General features: G+C 44.6%; 1 protein-coding gene across 3 annotated transcripts in view; it reads left to right on the top strand.

The window, feature by feature from the left end:
• The window catches only part of EBF2 (early B cell factor 2), a 238991-nt gene that overhangs the window by 44593 nt on the left and 171066 nt on the right, over positions 1 to 23332 (top strand). For 2 of the 3 annotated variants that reach the window (XM_025210136.1, XM_025210135.1), the window contains exons 3-6: positions 17280 to 17436; positions 18473 to 18536; positions 18836 to 18891; positions 19267 to 19340. In XM_025210136.1, coding sequence (XP_025065921.1) covers positions 17280 to 17436; positions 18473 to 18536; positions 18836 to 18891; positions 19267 to 19340 — 351 coding nt within the window. Of the gene's footprint in view, positions 1 to 14758; positions 15325 to 17279; positions 17437 to 18472; positions 18537 to 18835; positions 18892 to 19266; positions 19341 to 23332 lie in introns of those variants that run through there. The other variant, XM_006028712.3, reaches the window with a different exon arrangement.

The raw sequence follows: 23332 nt of genomic DNA, 5'->3' as shown, positions 1-23332 counted from the left end.
CTGCCTGAGCAATACTCCTATACTCCCCCCTAGTTGTTTATCCAAGTTTCCACTTCTTGTAAGTTTCCTTTTTGTGGTTTAGCTCACTGAAGAGTTCCCTGCTAAGTTGGTCTTCTGCCACACTTGCTAGTCTTTCTGTGCACTGGGATGGTTCATTCTTGCACGTTCAGTAAGGTTTCTTTAAAAAACAGCCAGCTCTCTTGGACTCCTTTCCTCTTCAGACGAGCTTCCCAGGGGATTCTGCCCATCGGTTCCCTGAGTAAGTGAAGTCTGCTTTTCTGAAGGCAAGGGTCCTTACTCTAGTACTCTCCTTCCTACTTCTGGATCCTGAACTCAATCATCTTGTGGTCATTGGTGCCCAAGTTGCCATCCACTTCTACATTCCCCACCAATTCTTCCCCATTTGTAAGTAGGAAGTCAAGAAGAACATCACCCCTAATTGGCCTCTCCAACACTTACACCAGAACGTTGTCCCCAGTGCTTTCCAAAAACTTCCTGGCATGCCAGTGCACACTCTATTGCCATCTCAGCAGATGTCAGGATGATGGAAACTTCTGCTAGTTGTTTGAAGAGAGGCTCATCCTCCTGGTCTGGTGATCTGTAGCACATACCCACCATGATGTCACCCTTGTTCTCTTCTGTGACACTAACCCAGGAACTTTCAACAGGCCTATCTCCAGTTTCATTCTGGAGCTCTGAGCAATCATACAGCTGTTTTACATACAACACAGCTCCTCCTCCTCTTCTCTCCTGCCTGTCCTTCCTGAACAGTTTATACTCATCCATGATAGTGCTCCAGTCATGTAAGCTATCCCACCAAGTCTGTGTTATTCCAGTCATGTCATAGTTCTGGGACTGTGTGAGGACTTCCAGTTCTTCCTGCTTGTTTCCAGGCTCCTTACATTTGTGTACAGACGCCTGAGGTAAACAGCTAATTGCCCTACTTTCTCAGGAAGAATGAGGAGGGCTCCCCTGTTCCCCGCTTCTGCTTGTGCCTTCACTAGGTCACCTACTTCCCCACTTATCTCAGGGCTTTGGTCTCCATCCCCTGGCAAATCTAGTTTAAAGCCCTCCTCACTAGATTAGGAAACCTATCTGCAAATATGCTTTTCCCTCTTTTTGTCAGGTGGACCTTGAGTTTTTGGGGCTAGATTTTCTCAGGGCAGAGCAGTCTCATTTTGGCTCCATGGGCATGACTTTGAGCACTGTTCTAGACTAGTGCCAAAAGCCACCCCTGTTGACCTGTATGTGATCATTTGGATTTTAAGTCAAAGGCAGGCATGCATGATGCTAGCCACATCCCTCTCTTCTTAGCTGTTGTCTGTAGAAACTAGTATGCCTTAACCATGCTAACCCTGTGTGTTGCTAGGTTTGGGAGGACCTCTGGCCTTTTACAACTACACTTTTCTTTACCTACTTACTCTTACAAACATATATTAAAACCTGGTGGCAGTTATTCTTGAAATACGGACTTCCTCCTCTCTGTTCTTCATGGTGATTATTAAATCAAAATATAATAGGTTTTCCAATAGCTTCTGAATGGAAACCAGTAATGTCGTACAATTACTTAGCGGATACTGGTCCCAATATTAGATCATAAGTGCTCAGCAGACTACCACTGGATGAAAGCCAAAGCAAAGCTTGAAGCTCTTTGATACCTGCAAAGGCTCTTTATGGCTTATAGTCTGTCACCATTAACATTATTCATATTCAACAAGGAGAAAAATAAGATGTCGTAAACCATTTTGTAAAATATTCCTGCCTTCCAGAGGTGGTGAGTGCCATGATGCCTTGCTGTTAGACTTTCCAGCCAAACCCAACTTTTGGTATTCAGTCCTCTCCCCTGTTCCCTTTCGATATGGTGAAGTCAAGACTGCTTACTACAGCAAATGGTAATGGGGTGCACACATGCTCATCTGTCTCTTTTTTTACAAAACTCCAAACTCAAGGCAAGAATTGGCCAGTTATACAACAATAGCAACAACAGAAAAAAAATAAATTGCCTTGCCTTGCCACTCTGGAAGCAAAAGCAGGCAAGCAGCAGGGCACCAAGGGCTTGATTCCACTCCCCTTGGTATTAACTGGGGAGCTTCACCACAGACTTATGTGAGGGCCAGAGCGGGCTCAGGCTGTGGCAGTCTCGCTCTTTCTTGTAATTTGGGAGTATCTGCCACCTACAACTGTTAGGCTGCAACTCTGCAGGTCATGAGGGTCTTTGAGCTTCAGCTCACACATCTTGCGCCTCAGTTTGCCACTCAGGTGTGGGTGGGATGATGCAGTGGTGGCTTTAGCATGGTGTGATGACTTTAGCATAAGGTGACCTTATATAAGATACTTATAGAAGATAAATCATCGCATCTCCACTGTAAAGGGAGATAGTGTGTAATTCAGTAGCACAGATGCAGGTAGATGAGGTATGGTTTTAGGAGTCATTGGTACTTTAAAAACTAGGCAGTGCAGCCTATTAGGTACAGAAGCGGCCTTGGAATTGGGAGAACCTGGCTATGCCTCTGACCTGCGATATGTCCTAGGGCAAGCCACCTCACCTCTTTGCACCATTCTCCTCTCGTTCCAGCCTTTGTCTGTTTTCTTGAATCAGGTTGCAGACAGTTCAGGGCAGGGATAACCTCTCACTATATTCAAGTAGAGCACTTAGCACAAGGGGTAGGGGTAAAAGTTAAGCAGGGGTCTTTAAGCTTTTCTGTAATAGAAATGGATGGTAATAAGGTGATAAACTATGATTATTGTCATTTTGATTTAAGGATGGTGCACATAGCTAAAACTCTCCACACCTTCAGTTTCCCTGGGTTCCCACCTGCTTGCTTGTTTAATTTGGAAAGGTAGTAGTGTCATATGACATGTAGCCCAACAGAGCTCTGACCTGCTTGAGGCATCTAGGCATTACAGTAATGATAATATAATGACTGTGCTAAAATACGCCAGTTATTTCCAAACTTGAAGGAAGACAGTCTCTGACCTGAAGGGTATACATTCTGTTACCGTGGTTTTAAACCTGTGGTCCACAGACCGTGTCTACCGGGTCTGCAAAAGGTGTCTATGATCAATCAAAAGTATGTGAATACCCACGCTTACAATTCAAAAGGGTCTGGACCTCCATTCAACATTTCCAAAGGTGTCTGGACCTTCATTCAAAATATTTTAGGGGTCCACAAATGAAAAATGGATGAAAAACATATTCTGTTGCATCAAAACTTTATTCTCATTACTTAGATACTCTGGCGATGGGTGTCTAGAAAAGCTGTGATTAGGTAGATAAAGTCATTGGAAGTCAGATGTGCATATGGCCACTGTAGCAGGTTCTTCCTTTGTCTTGGGAACCAGTCACACTGACTGGTTGCAGGCTGCAGATTTTCAGGAGGGGAAGGAAACTAACCGCAAACTCTATACCAGTGGTTCTCAGCCTTTTTTGTACCATGACCCATTTATAAACATCGATGACCAGTCCTGACCCACTAAGGTTTAGGTAGTTTAAGTACTACCTACTTTATTAGGTAGTTTAAGTAGAAGATAGCCCCCTAGCCCTGCCAGTGCTTCTAACCCCCAACCCACAGCCCTCCATTCTCCCAGCTGTGCTGGTGGCCCTCACCTCGACCTGTTGCCCCAGGCCCCCCAGTGTGTGGGGCACAGGGTGAGGGTGTGGGGTGGGGGAGGGCATGGGGGGGCACTTGCCCCCCCCCCCCCCCCCCGAGATTTGTGTACCCACAGTGGGCACAGGGCCACAGCATGGCTGGACCAGAACAGGCAGGAACTGTCTCCCTGGCAGCACAGGGCTGCAGCCAGGTGGGACTCAGTGCAGGAGGACAGAGCAGGACAGCAAGACTCATTACTGCCACTGCCACCAGAACCCCCATGCCTGCCATACTGCCAGCAGTGCAAGGAGTAACAGCTGGGTGGGGGGAGACTGTGCAGCCGTCACCTTCTCCCACTGCCAGCTGCTCATGTGCTGGGCCACAGCTCTACCCTGCCACCATGGTCTGGCCACTGGCACCACTCCCCTCAGGCCACGGCTCTACCCTGGGAGAGGAGGTGGGGTAGCAAGCCCTCCCCACCCCTGTGACACATCATCTATGACCCCCTTGCCCCACTGCCCCTGTGGGGAGACTTACCTGTGGGGAGCTACAGGAGCTGCTCTCCACACTGCCTGGCTGCCACGTACATGTGTGCATGTGCATGTGTATGTGTCACCGTGTTCACTCTCCTCCCACTCCACCCAGCCCCAAGCAGCCCCTTGTAGGGTAGAACTCTGCCAGCCTGCAAAAGGAAACCTGTGGTTTCCTACTCTTTTCTCCTTAAAGGAGAATCCATTCTTTAAATTTGTTGATCCACTTTTTAAAGATTGTTTCATGACCCTTTCCTGTATTCTTACGGCCCACTTTTGGGTCGCAACCCACAGGCTGAAAATGCTGCTCTCTACCACATACTTAATAAGTCAAATTCTTCTCTCTGTCAGGGCAGCTTTCCACTACTCGACTGGTGCAGACTGGACTGAAAGCCAGTGCTGTCAGCCATGGAATGATTACATTAAGTAAATGGATTCTCTAAGGGCACAATGCCATAGGAACAGCCATTATGTGCCTTGATTTTTTGGCTTTACCAGCTTTGGTTGAAGGCCACTGAAAAGGGGAGAAGACTGATTCCTAGCCCCTGGAGACTTATTTAGTTTAAGACAGTCTTTGGTTGCAGTTGGACTTAACAGTGGGGGAGAGGGAGATCAGCCAAGTGCCAGGCCTGGAGATGACTAGATTTCATAGACATTAGGGCTGGAAGGGACCTTGTAAGATCATTGGGTCCAGCCCCCTGCCCAAGGGGCAGGAAGTCAGCTAGGGTCAAAGGATCCCAGTAAGATAAACGTCTAAATGTTTCTTGAAAGTGTCCAGAGTAGGTGCTTGCACCACCTCTGGGGGGAAGTTTGTTCCAGGCCTTGGGGGCTCGGACAGTAAAGAAGTTTTTCCTTATGTCCAGCCTAAAATAGTCTTGCAGGTGTTTGTGACCGTTGGACCTTGTCATCCCCTGGGGTGCTCTGGTGAACAGGTGTTCCCCCAGATCCTGATGCACACCCCTTGTGTACTTACAGGCTGCCACCAAGGCACCCCCGAGCCTGAGCTTCTCCAGGCTGAGGAGTCCCATAGCTCACAGCCTCTCGTCATAAGGCCTGTTCTCATGCCCTCTGATCATGTGCGTGGCTCTCCTCTGGACTCTTTCAAGCTTCTTGATGTCTTTCCTAAATTGTGGAGCCCAGAATTGGATGCAGTACTCCAGCTGCAGCCTCAACAAGGCCGAATACAGCAGGAGGATGACATCCTGGGTCCTGCTTGAGATGCATCGGTAGATGCAAGCCAGAGTTTTGTTCCCTTTGCCAACTGCAGTATTGCATTGGTGACTCATATTCATCTTGTGGTCAATCATGACCCCCAAGTCTTTTTTGGTCATGGTACTAGCAAGTTTGCCGAGCCTATAAGTGTGATGCGGGTTTTTATTCCCAAGGTGGAGCACTTTGCATTTCTCTGTATCGAATGCCATTGGGTTTTCATCTGCCCACCTTGCAAGCCTATCGGGATCAGCCTGGATCACCAGCCTATCCTCAAGTCTGGAGACTCTTCCCCAGAGTTTGGTGTCGTCAGTGAACTTGACCAGTCTGCTTTTGACACCAGTGTCCAGATCGTTTATGAACATATTAAAGAGTACAGGTCTGAGAACGGAGCCTTGGGAGATACTACTGGTCACCGAGTGCCATGTTGATTCGGTTCCGTCAACTACCACTCTCTGGGTCCGACCTCGAAGCCAGTTCCCCAGCCGTCAAACTGTGGAGTAGTTGAAGCCGCAGTTGCCCAATTTTTCCATGAGGGCATGATGGGATACCAGGTCAAAGGCTTTTTTTAAAGTCCAAATATATGACATCAACCTCTTCCCTTTTGTCCAGGTGATATGTCACCTGGTCATAGAAGGAAATGAGGTTAATCAAGCAAGACTTACCCGCAACAAACCCCATACTGGCTATCCCTCAGAATGTTGCCTTCTGTGAGCCTGTCAAGAATGGGTTCCTTGATAATTTTTTTCCAAAATCTTCCCAGGGATTGAGGTCAAAATGATTGGCCTGTAGTTTCCTGGGTCTTCTTTCTCCTCTTTCTTGAAGATGGGCACCACACTGACCCTCTTCCAATCTTCAGGTACTTCGCCTGAGCACCACGAGTTCTCAAATATCCTAACCAGTGGCTGCGCTATGATGTCTGTCAGTTCCTTTAGCACTTCTGAGTGCAACCTATGTGGACCAGCTGATTTATGGGTGTCCGGCCTCTCAAGATGCTCCCTCACAAGATCCATGCCAATGGTGGGCATATATTCATCTTCACTCCTGACATCCCACATCATGTTGAGCAGGGTGGTCTCTTTGAGCTGGTGAAAAACTGACACAAAGTAATCATTAAGCAGATTGGCTTTTTTCTGGGTATCAGTAGTCAGCTGCCCCAGTTGGTTTAGCAGGGATTCAAGTGTTGCCCTTGTTTTTCTTTCAACTTCCCACATATCTGAAGAAGGTGTTTTTATTGTCGTTGATTCATGTAGCCAGATGGAGTTCAGTTGCAGCCTTGGCTTTTCTAGTTCACTCCCTGCAGGTGTGGACCAGTGCAGTATACTTCTCCTTAGTGATGTTTCCTGTCCTCCATCCATTATACACCTCTCTTTTTAGACACTGGTGGTCCATGAGTTCCCTGTTGAGCCAAGGGGGTTGTTGAGCTCTTTTATATTACCTTTTCTACGAGTGGGGATGGACTCCCCTTGTGTGGACTAGTAGGTACCTTGCACTCCACCTTCCTGGATTACCTTCCAGCCTTTCACCAGAGCCAATTTCTGTATTTTTCCATCTTTCCAGTCCACTTTAAAGTGATGTTAACCTGATTTCTTTTATTTAAATTGACTTTAAAAAAGCCTAACAACACCATTTCCACCAAATAGCCTGAAGCCCAACTCCTTTTATACTCCTGCTCACATCCCTTTTTCTCCCACCCACTTCTTACACTGTATTATGCATCATCAGCTTCAACTTTGCTGATATTGGTTGTGGGAAGCACGTGCAAGCAAGCTACTTCACAATGCTAGCCACAGCCACAAAGTGTAATTGATCATCAAGTGACCAGTAAAGCAGAGAGACTAAATACAAAGTGCTGGCAAATCTGCAGGTGAATGAACTGATTTTTTTTTCCTTTTGGTGATCTGAGGGGTTGATTTTAACAGTATTTAAATAACATTATGTGATCACAACATCCTTATTTTTTCCAAAATAACAGAACATTTAAAAATGTGCGAAAAACCTTAAAGCATCTGAGTTTTACATTAAAGACAAATGCTTACAACCAACAATATAAAATCTGCTCAAGTGTTAAGCCCTAACTGAGTATCTGGGGAGACATAAAAAATTGTGGGTGAATTTTTTCCCCTTAGCAAATAATTTTAGGTTAAATTAGACTCTGCTGATTGTGAAGAGGCAAGAAATATTTTAAATAAATTCTAACATGCACAAGATTTACTATGACTGGGGTTTTCAAAAGAGCCTCAGGGAATTAGGTGCCCAAAATTCTGCAGGACTTGAGACCCTGATTTTGCAAAGATGTGTGCACATGCTTGCCTTTATGTGCTGTTAGTCCCATTGCAGTCAATATAACCCCTAACAGTTTGTGAAGTTGAGCACAGACATTGGTTACACGATCAGTGCCTGTTTGAAAATCCCAGAATGTATAACTTACTGAAAGAGTATTTCATGTGGCTTCACTCTAAATTGGGCATTTTTAATAGCTCTAAACTTAGGATATAACAAAAAAAACCAAAAAGCAGAAACCTGTTTTTAACCTTTTTTCTGACACACATTAGTGTGTGCATTAGTGTATGTAGTGTAGTGTAATTCATACATTAGTGTGCATATTGCAAGCAGGAACCCAAAAGCATATCTTTTCCATTCTCATAAAGCTATCATTATACATATTGAGTCTCAGCCTCCTACTTATGCTTGGGGTTAAGAACATAGGCATTGCCACACTGGGTTAGACCTGTATCTTTCTGTGCCATTATCCTGTCACCAGCAGTGGATAGCATCAAATACCTCAAAACAAGGCACAACATATTTTGCAATAAGCAGAGTTGTGGTGGTCCATCATTCACAGAGTATCCTTCTACTTTACTTGAATTGAGGGCACACCTAAGGTCTTAAGTCATAGCTCAGGACGCCATTTTGCTAGGGACATGTATAAGTACAAAAGAGAAGCTGTCCTGTCTCGTAAAGATTGCAATCCAAGCCCCTAACAATTTAAATCAGCATAACCCCTGAAGCACAAAGTTCATTGTCTCCTGCAGAATGGTTCTGTTAACTCTTGTAACTGTCTCAGTGGTTCTCAACCTTGTCAGGCTCAAGACAGCTCTTGGAAAATGACAGCTCTTAGTTTTCAATTGTTGTTTGACTGCAGGAAAGTAATTTGGCAACTTTTCTGTTGAAAAAAAACTTAGATCACAACTGGTCAGGATACTTTAACACTCTGGATTCCTCTTTGAAATCTCTGAGTATATCTTGTGAATCATGTTTGTGCACCCAACAGTTCTAATATGGTGTGGCCCCTTGCAGCACCCTTGAAAGACCCCTCAGGGTGCTGTGGCACCCTGGTTGAGAATCACTGCTCCAGATGTTCTTGTTACCATTAAAACATCCTCTTCCTGGGCTTGCCACAGACTTGATATCTAACCTCAGTTTCCCCCTATCTATCAAATGGACATAAAATACAATTTACTTAACAGATGCATGGAAGATAAGTTCAGTTGTGCTTCTGAAGTGTTCAGATACTCAAAGGAGCCAGTGTGTAAATACACTGATATAGCCTAGCATTTGCTTGCTTGTTTTTAAATGTATCCAAAGCTGTAAATAAGTTTAAACAAGCCTGAAGCAAACCTCAGAGAAGTGAAAGGACACAGTCTAATAACTTAATGAGCTTTTAAATGAACCCCATAACTTTCTTCAAGTCTTCTTTGTGCAGATATTTTGAATTCAACCTAAGGGCAAAAGGTTGTTGAAAAATTTTAGTCACGCAAGTCTGAAAACAAATACAATTTGTGAACTGTGCTCTGGAAAAGCCTCTAAAGAATCTGCATGCATACCTGAAAATGCCTGAACATTGTAAGCTTCATCTCTTTCCAGGTAGTCTTCATTAGAGGCTAGTTTCCAGGCCAGTTACAAGTTAGAATAGTACTAAAATGTTGCTTTTCTTTGGACGGCTGTACTACAGAATACCAAAAAATGCCGGTGTTTTGATAACAAGAACCAACCAATAGGGAGAGTTTATATAGACAAGATGTTGTACTGCTGTTTGACTGGAGTGTGTTGTACTTAGATTTTATTCTGCTGTATACAGTTCAGCAATGCTGAAGAAAGAAATGTTTATACTTTTTTTAAAGGAAAGTGCATTAAAAATATAAAACCCGAGAACCCCAGTTAGCATGGTATGTGCTTAAGTAATGAAAAAACTCTTAAGTAGTAAAAGATCCAGTTGACTTAATTTCTCTATGCCTACCCTTGTGCTTTAAGGTAGACACATGTCTTACGTAATGGGGGCCTGAATGAGGAAATAGGAATGCTATTTACTCCTGGATCTTAAATATGTGCTAATTCACACACATGAATATTTCCATTAACCTCAATGGGACCATCCAAGGGACTAATATAGATTAAGCATATGCATAAGAATGTGTATAGGATAGGAACAAGAGAAATCATTTTGGATTATCACCTCTGCTATTCAATGTGTCTTCTGCTATTCAATGCAAGAGTCTAGTTCTTCTTTCCTTCAGAAAGTAATTTGGTGTAAAGAGAGAGCTAACTGCAATGTGGAAAAATTAAGAAGTCACTAACCTCAAGGTCTGCCTTTCCTGACTTGGGTTTTTGTAAATATGTCTTTATACACAGATTGAAAAAAAATACCTCCTTAGTTTTCTCTGAACTGAAAAATGAGACGATCCTAGTACAAACGTATACCCACCTAAAGTGTTTTTACTGAATGTGCTTGCTGCTTGAAACCTACATGTGGTTAGAAAAACACACTCCAGCAATAAGGCTTTTCAAATCTGCATTATACAGTAAAATGGAACATACACTCCCGACGGTAAAATATTATTTGCTAGCATGTTCCAAAAACCATGCTTTGCAAAAAGCAGTAAAAGTATCTTTAAAAAAGTTGGATATAAAATCTAGCAGCTGTGTTTTCTGTTTTAGTGAAAAAGCACCTACTTGGAATGAATGGGAGGCTCCAAAGATATTCTGATGGATAGGTATTTGTCTCTCTTTGGGGAAAGATGAGGTGGAGAAGTTATTAAATGTTTACTTATGAATGTGTAAGTTTGAAGGCATTCCATTGATCTTCAGTTATGAACATGAAAGTTTCAGTGATCAATCGAAGCTCTAAAACTTGCACGTTTTTAAAGCAGTGATCAGTGCAGTGCCTGCAACAGGCATTTTATAAGCACTGATTAGCGGGGAGAGTTTCCCACAGTAAATAGTGCCTTTATGATGGGAGAGGGAGGAGGGAAAAAGTATAGCGCCAGATTTTAGAGCTATAAAACCACGTTTCTGGTTATTTCCTAATGGCGGGGGAAGAAGAGGGAGGAGAATCAAGCACTGTACGTTTAGTGTTGATTTTTGCAACAGACAGATGATACCTGAGCTTCCTTTTAAAAGAACCGGTATGGTGAATTGTGAAACTGCTTTGTAATTATAATCCAAGGTGCTTAAATTAGCGGCGTCCTCGCTTTATACTTGCAGTTACAACTAAATGCTGTTTATTCCTTGGCTGTCAGTCGCCTACAGCTGACCGGCATTAAATCTCCCGCTCTGAACTATTTTATATGTACTTTCAAAACGGAACCACAAAAAAAAATCCCCCTGCCGTTGCAATTTTACTTCGGTTTAACTGAGGGTCTTATAAATCAGGAATATAGTGCAGGGATCAGCTGAAGTAAATTTCTTATCCAGATCCGTGTCGAGGGTTTTCAGACTCCTGCCCATACCGTTCTCATTTCAGGACTTGAGAGCAGCACACAATCTGTCTGTAATTCTCCTCCCCACACACTCCAGCGGGAAAGTAAACCATTTGTTTTACCCTGCCCGGGTTTTCCCGGGCTTGCTTCTGTTAAACCAGAGTATCTAACAGGTGCAATGGGCTGTGGAGAATGCACTTGCGGTTGCTGAGTACTTGTATTGATTTTTATTTAAGGCGATCGCTGGGAAACGTGGCTCTTTAGGTAAGCGGGAACAGCAAGGTGAGTTTTTGTTGGAGATGCGAAGTGGAACTTCCCCTATGCAAACCAAATAATGAGATGAAGGGGAAAAACGGTAATTTCTCTCCACTCTGACATTGTTCACTATAAACTGGAGGTTTTTAAATACCCTGACTCCCTCTCTTCACCGTGCTCTGCGGGCGCTTTCAATTCATCCTCCTTCAGCTGATTTTCCCACGGGCGCGGGAGAAGAGTTTTAAAAAATGAGGCTACTCCGAGCCACTGCTTGAAATACTTGGAGTCGAAATCTTGCAGCTTAAGGGCTTCGGGTTGAGTAGAGAAGGCAAAAGCAATCGTCTCCTGTTCATTGTGTAAGAAAGGAGAGCACCTGACACGAGCCATGCCAGGCTGCCCTCCTCCCCTGGCACTTCCCACCCGCCTGCAGCAGGGTTAGGGCTGGGCACAGGCAGGGATCGCCGGGGAGAGTCTTTCAAGTGTGGAGGGGAAAAAAGGACCTAGCAATAAAGGGAGCAGTTTGAAAGAAAAGCTCCGTGCGTGCAACTGGGAACTGGCATGTTTGTGATCATTAAGCCGAACAGATCGGCTGGCGTCCAAACCCAGCAACTGCAGCGCTGCCTGGCTTACAGGGAGGCACCGAGGCAGATGGGCTAAGACCCTGCCTCTGCCCCGCGGGCACTGGCCTCGCGCGCTGAGCCTCGGCGCCTTCCCGTTGCTCTTACTGCTCCAGCCGCAGCAGCGCCTGGCCCCGACCTGCCCAGGCGGCAGGTTCCCAGCGCCCTTTTCTCCCCTGCCATAGTCTGCCTGGAGGTGCCCTTCCCTTTCCCAGGCGGCCCGCGGCAGGGCAGGGCAGGGAGCTGCCCTGTTACATGCTTTGTTCCTCTAGTTTTTTCCAAACACGCACGCGTCCCCCTGCAGTTTTGCAATGCCATTTTCCACCCACCCGCCTCCCAAAACCGGGATGCGCTCAAAAAGATCCAAACAGCTGTGTCCGCACCGGCTCAAATCCGGAATAAGCCCGGCTCGCATCAGCGGCCCTGGTGGGGGGGATGTGCAACTGAATTTGGCCCAGAGTTTGGAAACCCAAATCTTGGAGTCTGAAGCTGGGGCTCGTCTCCCGTAAAGCAGTACTTTAATTCTAATTTTCGAGCCAAAGGGCGAGCTGGTGTCCAGGGAAAGGCGCCCCCCAGCAGAAATGCTCTGGGCTGCGAGGGGCGGAAGAGGCCAGTGCCCCAGCCCCGCTGCAAAGCGCCGGCGGCGGACCAAGATCCTGGCGCGGGGGCTCGGGAGTTCCTTCTCGACCTCCCGGCACCCGCAACCGGTTAACTTGGCATTGAAAACGGAGGAAGGGAAGCCCCCACCCCCCGCGCGCCACCGCACAGCAACCTGGCTGGCGGCTAAGGTGGGGGAAAGGATCCATTCATTTGTTCCTGAAGTGCAAAATGTTGGTGGCAGCTGTTGGGAGCGAGGAGGCTGCCCGGAGCCGGTGCCCTCTGCCCCTTTTCCTAAGCCCTAAAAGGCAGGCTCCCCTAGGGAGCGCGGCACACGAATCCCCATTGTCCGCAAAGCTGACACATTACCTCAGTGTCAGCGCCCGCGCACGCACGCAACGAGGCGCCGAAGTTTCCACCAAGATTTTTAACCTGTGAGGCTGTATAGAACAAGCGGCTGCAGGATCCGGTTTTAACACATTGCTGTGGGCTCCGTCGCACGGAGCTTGGTTCCCCTCTATAAACCCATTCTAGACCAAGTGGCATGTGCCCATCCCAAGTGCAGGGATCGAGGCAGAGGGCAGTTGGATTCGCGGCAGTCCCAGGAATTGGGAATAATACAAAGAAAAAGGGCTCTCTTTTGAGGTGTACAGGAAGATCGACAGCCTTTCCAGCTGTGGGGGAAGCACCTTCCCGTGTCTGGAAACCCACTTATGGGAGCCTTTGGATTGAAACAGCCGCCCCGCCCCCCCCCCCCCCCCCCCCCCCGCTGGGTTTGTGCCCCACCCCCCCCGGGTCCCTGGTTTTGGATTGAAACCCCCTTGGTTTTTCTGGGGGAGAACCAAAACAAGCCGGGCTCTTTGCAGCGCGGCATTGCATCTGAATAAGCGAATATTGCTCGTTCGGGGAAAGCGCTTAGAAACTGAATGGGGGTTGTTTCATTTTAAAAATAACTCCAGCTAATCCCGTTAGCTAGGCGGAAAAAGCGCGAGTGGTAATTATCCAGGCGAGCGTAGTAAAGATCTTGGAACAGGGATCGCAGGAGATGTATTAGTTCATCTCCGAGCAGGTCTGTCACACAGTAATTTAGGGTCGTGCATTGGTGCCGTCCAGTCGCGCTCGAATGAAAGATACATTTTCTGAAAGTCTTGAAAAGATTTTGGAATGTGCGGGGGGTTTTCTTTTCCCTTAAACTCGACATCATTATCTACCGCCCAGTACAAAGTTAGGCACTTGAAGCGCAGTGCTGATGGATATGATTGAACCGCTCGGAGTGAAAAGAAACGTGGTGTATCTTTCCCCCTCCCCATAAATGCAGGTGAAGGAGAGGGGCTGCACATAATGAGCGGAGGATATCCAGGCGCTGTCCCTTTAACTACGGAACATCTGATTCCCTCATCTGGCAGATGGTCTCTGAGCACAGATTTGCATTCATTGTCTTGAAATCTGTTTTCGCGTTGGTGTTATATAGATTTCAGGGGCCGATCCATACCCAGATCAGAATACAAAAGGGCCGTGATGAAAATAACACCAAACGAGTGAGATTTTTTTTTTTAAAATGGATACTACTCTGGCCTTTGATGGAAATAGCTGTTCTGTCCCGCGTCGCTTTTTTGCCTAGAGACGACGTTCTAGAAAAGTTGTGGTTTTTTAAGGATAGATTTGACAGCTCTGCCGCAGGCTTTGGGTGCATTGCATGTGCTGGTAACCTTTTTGTCTTGCACACACTGCCCACCAGTCTGTCGCCAACCTCTCCTCTCTACAAGGGAACCACCTCCTTCCCAGATCCCCAGTTTATTTTGATTAGCTCCGAGCATCTTTTTATCCGCGCCCCTTAAATAGTAGTAACAATGCAGCCTGCTTTCGGACAGGCTCAGGCACGGGTTTAGTGACTTTTTTGTACAGCCTAAATGCAATCCGCAGTCACTCGGGTGGCAGAAAAACTGTGGTGACTTCTGCAAATCTCCGATTGCCGGAATGGGTTTCGTTTGTGTGTAACACACCGAAAGCAAACTACGTTGGGAAGAAACTTGCACCCAGGAAAGTGGGATAACTCTGTTGCGTTTGAACCCCCTCCCCTCTCCCATTGGCAGGCGCTTGCAGTTGGAAGGCGGGGCTGGTGTATATCAGTTCTATAACTGTCCGCTGTCCTCCAATCAGGGGAGGCTATGCAAATATAGTCCCTTATACGGGGGCACGCCACGCCCCTGTCCTGGAGTGTTTTCTCCCATTGCTTTAACACATTCATGGTGACTAGATTGGGGAAGTGTCTGCGCCTTCCCGGTGTAGTGTGTAATCGGACTCTCTTTAGCTCCATTTCTTCTTTCTTTCACAATTTATCCCGATTCCTTTTGGATTAGACAGCCGTCAGTCCCCGTGTCTGAGAGGGAGGCGCGCCCTCTTCACAGCGATCACTTTTGGACGCGGCTTCCTCTCGTGCGCTTGAAAGATGACAGTACCAGGCGAGACTGAATCAGCATAACTGTACCTTGCAAGAGGAACAAACTTTTGATCGTTGTTACTGTTCTTGAAGGCATTGACAAAAGTAATAAATTGCGTAGCCTTTAACAGCTGAAGAAGTTGTTTCTGGAAGCCGAGCTCCGCTTTCTTGGGATTTGTGTGTGTGTGTGTGTGTTTCCGTTTCCAAGGCTGCTCCTCTTAAGGAAACTATTGATAGTTTGGAATAGACTTTTTAAATGTTTGGGATTCAAGATACTTTAGGAAGAGGACCCATTCTGAAAGATAAAGCGTTAGGCTCCGAGATGGACTCCGTCAGGTCCTGGGTCAGGAACGTTGGGGTTGTGGATGCGAACGTGGCGGCACAAAGGTAACAACCAACCCGGCCTGCTTCTCTCCCTAGCCCTCCAGTGGCTCCGGCCCCCTTCCCTTTGCAGCCGCTGAAAAATCAGAAGGGCAAAGCAATCGCTAGGATGAGGGACAGGCGCCTGCCCCGGAGAGCGTCAGGAAAGTAGGGTCCAGTCTGCCGGCGGGGCTGCGAAGGACCGGGGGCATGTTTCTTTCTGGCTGAAGGGGAGAATATTTGCACGTAGCGATGCAAACTAACGGCAACTGCTTAAGCCGCGTGTGGAATGGGCTTCAAGTTTCAAAGCCCGTTCAGACGGGCATGTATTTGTTTCCTCAGCTTCAACTTTGTTTTGCTTCGTCCAAGTGCTGACTTGGTCTTGCTGATCTTCGCGGGTGAGCTTTTCGCCCACAGTCCCCGCTAATGCTAGCCTGAGAGAGGGGCAGGGGGTCGGGGAAGGAGCGAGTTCCAGGTTCCCGCAGGACAGCACAGAGAGCATCGGGTCCGCAGCACGGAGGGACTCGAGGGTCTGCGGTGAAGCTGCCCGATGCGGCCTCGCCCGCCTACAGAAGGGGCTGCGGTCTGAGTCCGGGTCCGGCAAACGCAGACCCCCCGCCACCTACGGCTGCTAGTCTTCAGCCCCCTTGTCAAGACATGGGTTCTCTCTCCTACTCTCTTCTTTTATGGAGGAGCAGGACTGAAAACCCTGCTCTGCGTAACAAGTTTCCCTCCTTGTGTAGGAAGCCTGAAGCACACGTGAGGAGAGGAGAATGGGGCCGGCCTGAGCAAAAGTTGGGGACGGAGAAGCTGAGGGGCAGGGAGCGACTGATCCGCAGCAGAGACTCTGGTCTATAGGCAGAACTTTGAGCAGTCCGGGAGAAGCGCGGGGAGGTGGGCGAAAATCACCTCGGTATTCTTGGGGAAAGCGAAAGTAAAAGGACTTGCCTGCAGGTGACCTGAGAAAGCCGGGCAGAGCAGAGCCCGCAGCACGAGGGGCTGCAGGGATCCAGCCCTCGGCACGGTGCGGGCCGGGGCAGGGCGAGGAGGCTAGGCGCTGGCTAGTCTTCTTTGGGAATGGGGGTGAAAGGTGCATGCTAGGGAAAGCTTTCCGAAAGGGCTCAGGTACCTTCCACAAGGCTACAGCATCACCGGAGAGGAGTGCAGTGATTCAGCCTCGTTTGGAGAAAGAATTAATTTGATATTGTCCGTTCCCTGGACAATAGCTAGAAATCGGGGCAAAAAGGGAGCAGAAGCGCATCTTCTTGAGCACAGGGTTGTAGAAATCCTGGCGTTGTGGGAAGATCCCGACTGACTCTCACACTCGGAAAGTCAGCGGGGTTCGTGCAGCGCTTTGTGTGACCACATTGAGGCTGCTCGGGACGCCGAGCCGATATTGACTTCCGCGGCTCCGGGGCTTTGCCGGAGACGTTCCTACGGGGGGCAACAGGCGCTGCTGCAACCTCCGCCTTCCCAGCCAAAGCGCTGCGAAAGTGGCCAGGCGTGGGGACGAGCTGTGCGGACAGGGTGTAAAGGAAGAGCAGTGAACTCCTCTGAACCGATCCCCTCTTTCTGCCCTTTTATCCCAGCCCGGAGCTGGGCGGGTTGTGAAAAAACCCTCCGGCTTTGCAGCAGCTTCTACGGCAACCTTCCCTCTCGCTGGGCTTTTCCCCTCCCAAGTGTAAATCGGGACAAAAGTAAACGGAGTAACGTTTCCAGGCACTGCTTCTCAAAAAGAGAAGTCCCAAAACGCGAGCTGCAAACGGAAGGTGATGAGGGCTCGCGGGAAACGCCAAAATCAAAGTCATCAGTGACAAACGCGTGTGAATCACCCGGTGCTCGTGTCCGCGGCCCCTGTCTGTCCTGGCTGCCTCCCGTGTCTTGTGTTGTGTTGTGTTGTGTGTATGTTTTATTGCTACACGACCATTAATTTATCTGTCTCTCCCCCTCTTCCCCAACTCTTCCATCTGTTTCTTCCACAGCGGAGTAGCCTTGTCTAGAGCCCACTTTGAAAAGCAGCCACCTTCCAACTTGAGGAAATCCAATTTCTTCCATTTTGTCCTGGCTCTCTACGACAGGCAGGGGCAGCCGGTGGAGATAGAGCGGACCGCTTTTGTGGACTTTGTAGAAAATGATAAAGTAAGGCTTCCTCTCTTTTGTTCTTGTTTTCACCTTCTGCCCTTCCCCATCCAACGCTCTCGGTTCGCCCTCTACTTACCTGCTTTTGGAAGGAGAGCCTCTTACCCCTTGCCTACTAATAAAATTGCCAGCCATGGTTGCCCACCTAGGACTGATTTTCAGCTTGTGGCTCTCTGTGCTTCCTTGTCCTGCCCTTGCAGTTCACACGACTTGTAATTTTCAACCATCTCGGGAAGTTAGGAGGGAACATTCAAATGCATCTATTTGAACAACAACAACAACACAAACCCTCCCGAAGGTCAAATACCTTATTTTTGCTCCTGCCAGATCTGTCAGGTTTTATTAGTACCCTAATCGAGTTGAAAGGGTGAGCAGTAATTTGTCATGTTATCTGCTAAGCCTGACTTAAAAAAAAAAAAAAAGACTCTGAAGTCAGGGTCGGGCTGTCAGACACTCGTGCTTTGTGTTTTTTAGGTCCAGGTGTTAAGCAGTTAGAAGCACTATCTTTGTTTTATTATTTATTTACATTTTTTTTTAAGTAGCAGGGAAGGACTTTTAATGAATAAGTACTCCATAGATACTTGTCTTTGGATAACTGATAGTCGCAGTTCATCCAGTTATTTCCCAGTAACACAGCCTTCAGGAAGTAAATGTCGATAGTGTCTATGTTAAAAAAAACCCCACAACCATTTCATTATTTTCTATGCACAGTTTTTTTAAACCCTCCAAACTACTATATACAGATTAACTTGCTTGAAATTTGCAAACTCAGCCCAGAGGAGAAGAGCATGTTACACTGTGAAGTTGGAAGTGTTGTAGTCAGTGGAAAAGTTTTCTGCAACTCCTACAGGAAAGGATGTAAGCTGCATTTTGTAGTTTGTCCTGGGTCACTCAGAAGGTTAATTTATCTCAATCAGTGAATCCACCTCTCAGAATCTTAATGAACTTTCTTGTCACATCCATAATGAATTGCAGTCATGTTGCCTTTGTGCATGAAGTGCACCAATTTTTTTTTCAAAATCTTCCTTTCTTTCAGGAACAAGGCAATGAAAAAACTAACAATGGCACACACTACAAACTTCAACTTTTGTATAGCAATGGTAAGTCCCCTCCCAACTGCCTCTTCCCTTTTCGTAGGTAAGAATCTAGAACAAAGTTTTCAAATTTGCAGCAGTCCATGTATGAAATACATTGAAATACCTCTGTCTACTTTGGCAGCCACAACCCACATTTATGGAGAGCAGATTCTCTAGGTTAACGCTTGAGAAAAACACCATCTCATCATATAAGGTTGCTTGAATAGGCTATAGTTAAAATTAAATAGATAACTTCCTGCTGGCTTGGAGGAGTAGAGAAAGCTGTCTTCACCCTGACTTTTCTATTTTCCCCTTCTCTCCAGGTGTCAGAACTGAACAGGATCTGTATGTTAGACTCATCGATTCAGTCACTAAGCAGGTGAGCCTAGTTTACAATCTGTACCATCTCATCCCTGCCCTGCCCTTTGAGCTGCCTGGTTCTTGTACATCATTTTCCCCTCTTCCCCCACATGGCCCCTTCCCCTTTATTTTCACCTCTTCCCCTTTATATTGCATACCTTAATTTTGACTGCATTTGAAAAACAAAAACCAAGCTGCTTCCTTTTTCTGTGTTTGGGTTATCTTTAATGGTTTTTCAGTATGGTTTATTATTCAGATACTGAAGACCCTGTGCAGAAAGTATTGGAGACTGGGGTTTACAAACTATAGTGAAACTGAAGTAAAAAACAAATATTATAAATGATACAAAAAGTCATTTCTACACTGGCTCACTACATTTCCTTAATTTTTATAGCCCATCACTTACGAAGGACAAAACAAGAATCCAGAAATGTGCAGAGTTCTGCTTACTCATGAAGTCATGTGCAGGTAAGATAATTTTATTGAGGGCATAGGATTTATTCTGTAAAATGGAACAGTGATAAAAAAGTTTGTTTCCATATATGTTAAAATGGTCATGCTGTAGAAGCAGTAGGTATCAGGAGTTTTGCTTCTTTGCTAGGAACTCTGTTCCTGAGGAAGGATTTCGCTTTACATTGGGATAAAATTTGGTTCAGCTAAAAACAATTTTTTTTAGTGAAACAGATCTGGAAAGCCAAAGTAAAATCTTAACTGCCGTAGGTTTTTTCTTGTCTGTTAACTGAAGTTAAACAGCAAAAGGAGACGCCCCGAAAGTCTAAACTTTGTATTTCTTTAAATATTGCAGTTTCTGTTTCTAAAATGTCACCTAGCAGAACCTGCTTAGAAATTAGAAAGTGTTCTTGTTGTATTTTTTCCCTGATGAAATATTTTAACATTATCAATTAAATGAACATAATATAATGGCCTTTTTTCTTGAGGAAAAGAAACGCTGCCTTTCAGTACATTTTAAAACAAGATACATTTATGGAGCTTCTATCTTTTAATAAAATAGACACAGTTTTAAGCTGTTTTTAGGATGTTAAGATGATAAATTAGAGGATAAAATACAGTTAAGGATGTTTTTAATAACATTAGTGGAAGTCTGTAGGTATATGTATCTAATGTATGTACATCTTGCTTCCATGGAAACTTATTACTTTTCCTGCTTTCATGTAATTAAATTTTTTTTCAATACATGTAATAATGCAAACAGCTCGTGTTCTTATATTAAAATGCGTTAAATTGTGCACAGAATGTTCTTTCATAAAATGAAAGGCAAAACCAACTTTGACCTTTATTAAACACATTTGTGACTTATTGTAATAGTATTTTTAAGCTGTTAAGCTCAATTTTGCTTGTTTAAAAAATCAGATAGTGCTGTAGTTTAAAAGTTCTTGGTATTGTCTTTTAAAGTGAATAATGTAGTGAAAGCAATGTAATAGAATCAAATTTGTTGTTTAGGGCTACTTGTATTGTTCCAAGGGTAATAGGATAGTTGGTCTAATTGCAAAGCTATAATGAGGGTGAAGTATGTAAAATGTGTAGTATCTCTTTTCACACATATGTATACATAAGCGCCAAGCGGGCAGAATTTACTCCTAATATACTCTGACCTCATTATCTTTGAAACTGTATACCATTGCTTCCAGTGACACACACTCACACTCACACACACACACACACACACACACACACCCCCCTACCCCTCTAAGTATACATGTGTATACATGTGTATATATGCATATGTGTACATATCACACCACTTACTATGTATTTTTGTGTATGTTGATTAAAATTGATTTGAGGTGTCTTGCTTTTTGGCTTCTCTAGAACTTAGCATATATATTAAAATAAAAATGTATTTGGATTTATGATGAAGGTCTTACTTATCCATACCTAGATAAATGTCAGAAAAGCAAAGGATTTGGCTTTCTATACACTAGGCTTTCTATTTCTTATAATAAAATGACACCTAGTGTTTTTACATTTTTTCCACTGTTGTCATATGTAGAAAGCTTCTGTATTAAGTATAAAAACCCCAATGCAACTTACTTTTTAAAAACAGAAATTGACTGTTTGTTTTTTTTCTGTGAGAAATTAACATTTAAAAATTATTAAACTCTCTCCTAAGCTTTTGTATATTGGGCATCATTTGATGTCCATAAACATGTTCCATGCTTGATTTAAGGTAGTGTTCTACAAATGTAAACCATTATTCAGATTGTACTGAACTCCTGCTTGATAGATTAGCCAAGAAGAATTGCAATTCAGGGATGTCCTTTCCATGTAAAACACAGATTAGTGAACCAAATCAAAAGCACTGTGTAACCTAATCATGATATTTGATTTTAAATGTCTTGTTCACATGTACTTTAAAAAGAGGATGCTGTATGTTCTTAAGAGGCATTCTACCCATCACTTTGAATAATACCAGGGGAATGTATCCAACTCTAGTTAAACTTGACATTTTTTTAAGCACAATAATCAAATTCTCTTCATTCTGTATTTCTTAAATGGCAACATCAATTTTTAAAGCGCTTTGCGTAGTTTGCATTAGTAACGGTATATAAAAAATTAATATACTGTACCCAACCTATAGGTTAATTTGATGTCTATTATGTTTTAAAATTACGGGGTCTGTCTTTTTTATTTTTTCCTTGTTAGTGACAGGTAAATACCCTTTTGATTTATCACATATAATCACACATATAGCTATGCTGTATACAGACAAGCGCATCCAAAAATCCCACGTCTTCTATTCAGACAGTGACAGATGTATGCTTAGCAGGAAAGTTGTCTAAATATTGATACGGATACAACAATCTGTCATAGCAATTGAAAGTTTAATTCTCAGCCCCCAATAATTAGCACATTCAGTTTGGGTATTTATTTATTTATTGCAGAGCTGAAATTTTTACTGATAAGTTTTCCACTTTGGGGGTTTTTGCAGTCCGATGGGTACTATCCATAGGTGGTAGAGATGTCTTAAATAAACAGTATCATTTTCCTCAGTGGTAGGAAATCAAGATAAACAGTCTCCTCTTATGGAATAACTTTTCTTCTTTTCATTGTACCAATTATCAGCTAAGAGGAAACTAGTTGTTATGCTGCTGCCAGCAACCCCCTATGCCCTCAATGCTCAGAGGGTTAAAAGGTATTATAATTTGAACAGAAGTAGTCTCAGGGCCTACAGCTGGCTAATAACAGAGTTGTATTGAGTGCAAGCAAGCCCCACAGCTGTGACTTTCGCCACAAGGCTCAGGCTAGACAGGAGCTCTAATCAGCTGGGCCAGGCGGCCACTGGGGCCTGTGTCTTTATCGGCCAGATGGTGTGAATTTAGACACTTTTGTTATGCAATTGCAGGGAGGAGTTGGGGAGAAGAAAACAAAACAAAGGCCACCATGCTGTGAGCTTATTTGAGTTTGAAATTAGAGACAGATTTTTTTTTTTTTTGAAAGTTGAGGGCTGAATTTTAAAACCATTTTAGTGGAGGGGGGCGGAAAGGCATAAGCCTTTCTTTGACATGGAGCCTTATGGGGCATCTAGTTCCTAGGGCTGGCTTTGTCGTCGTCTTTTTTTTTCCCTGGCATGCTTCAGATTGTAAAATCTACAGTATCCTTTGTGGATATTCAGAAAAATAATGTAGCTTAAAGTGTAGTGAGAATTTGCTCACCATTAATAAATCTTAAGCCCTGATTTTGTGACTTCAGGTAAATGAGTAATACTTCTAGGGTCAAAGGGATGATGTATAATGTTACACAAATGTGGCAGTATGAGTTGGGTTGGTTCCTTAATTTCTGTTTAAACCAATATTACAAACCCAATCATTTGAGTCAGTAGGTTTTGTGTTGTTAAGCACAGACATTGTGTAACAAACCAATTGGAAGAGAGTTGGTACTTGTATACTATGATAAAATTCCTTGGATAGAGAGAGCTGAAGACTAGAGTGGGACTTCTGCTAATGCTCTTGATTAGATTATCTCCCAGTCTTTAGAATTACTCTTATCCACATCTAAATTTGTCATCTTGTGGACAGCAGTGCTGGTTTCTCAAGAGAAATTAATATATTCTGCGACTCAAAAGTCAGAGGGTTACAGAAAATCTTCTAGTGATGTAATTGAAATGTGTAAAACTGAAGGCAAATGATAAGAAAATGGGTAGTTCTAAAATGCTTTGAAATCATTGGGTAAAAGGTATATTTTATTAGGAAAGAATTAGTACCATATAGTAGTAAACCTTGTTGTAAAGCCTTGTTGTGAAAAGCTTTACGCTAGGAAATCATTCTGTTGTATCCCAAATACATGTAATTCAGTCTAAATCTTTACTCTATTATAAAATAGTGAACCTTTTGGGAAGTGTATGTGGGATGGCAAGATGCTTGGTATTGGAAATATTGCTTTACTCGGCCAGGTCACTATTGTGGCAGGATCCAATCTGATACATTTGTACCGTTACCACT

The sequence above is a fragment of the Alligator sinensis genome, unplaced genomic scaffold (genome assembly GCF_000455745.1).
Source record: "Alligator sinensis unplaced genomic scaffold, ASM45574v1 scaffold685_1, whole genome shotgun sequence".
Taxonomy (NCBI): Eukaryota; Metazoa; Chordata; order Crocodylia; family Alligatoridae; genus Alligator; species Alligator sinensis.
This window is presented reverse-complemented; position numbering and strand designations above follow the sequence as displayed.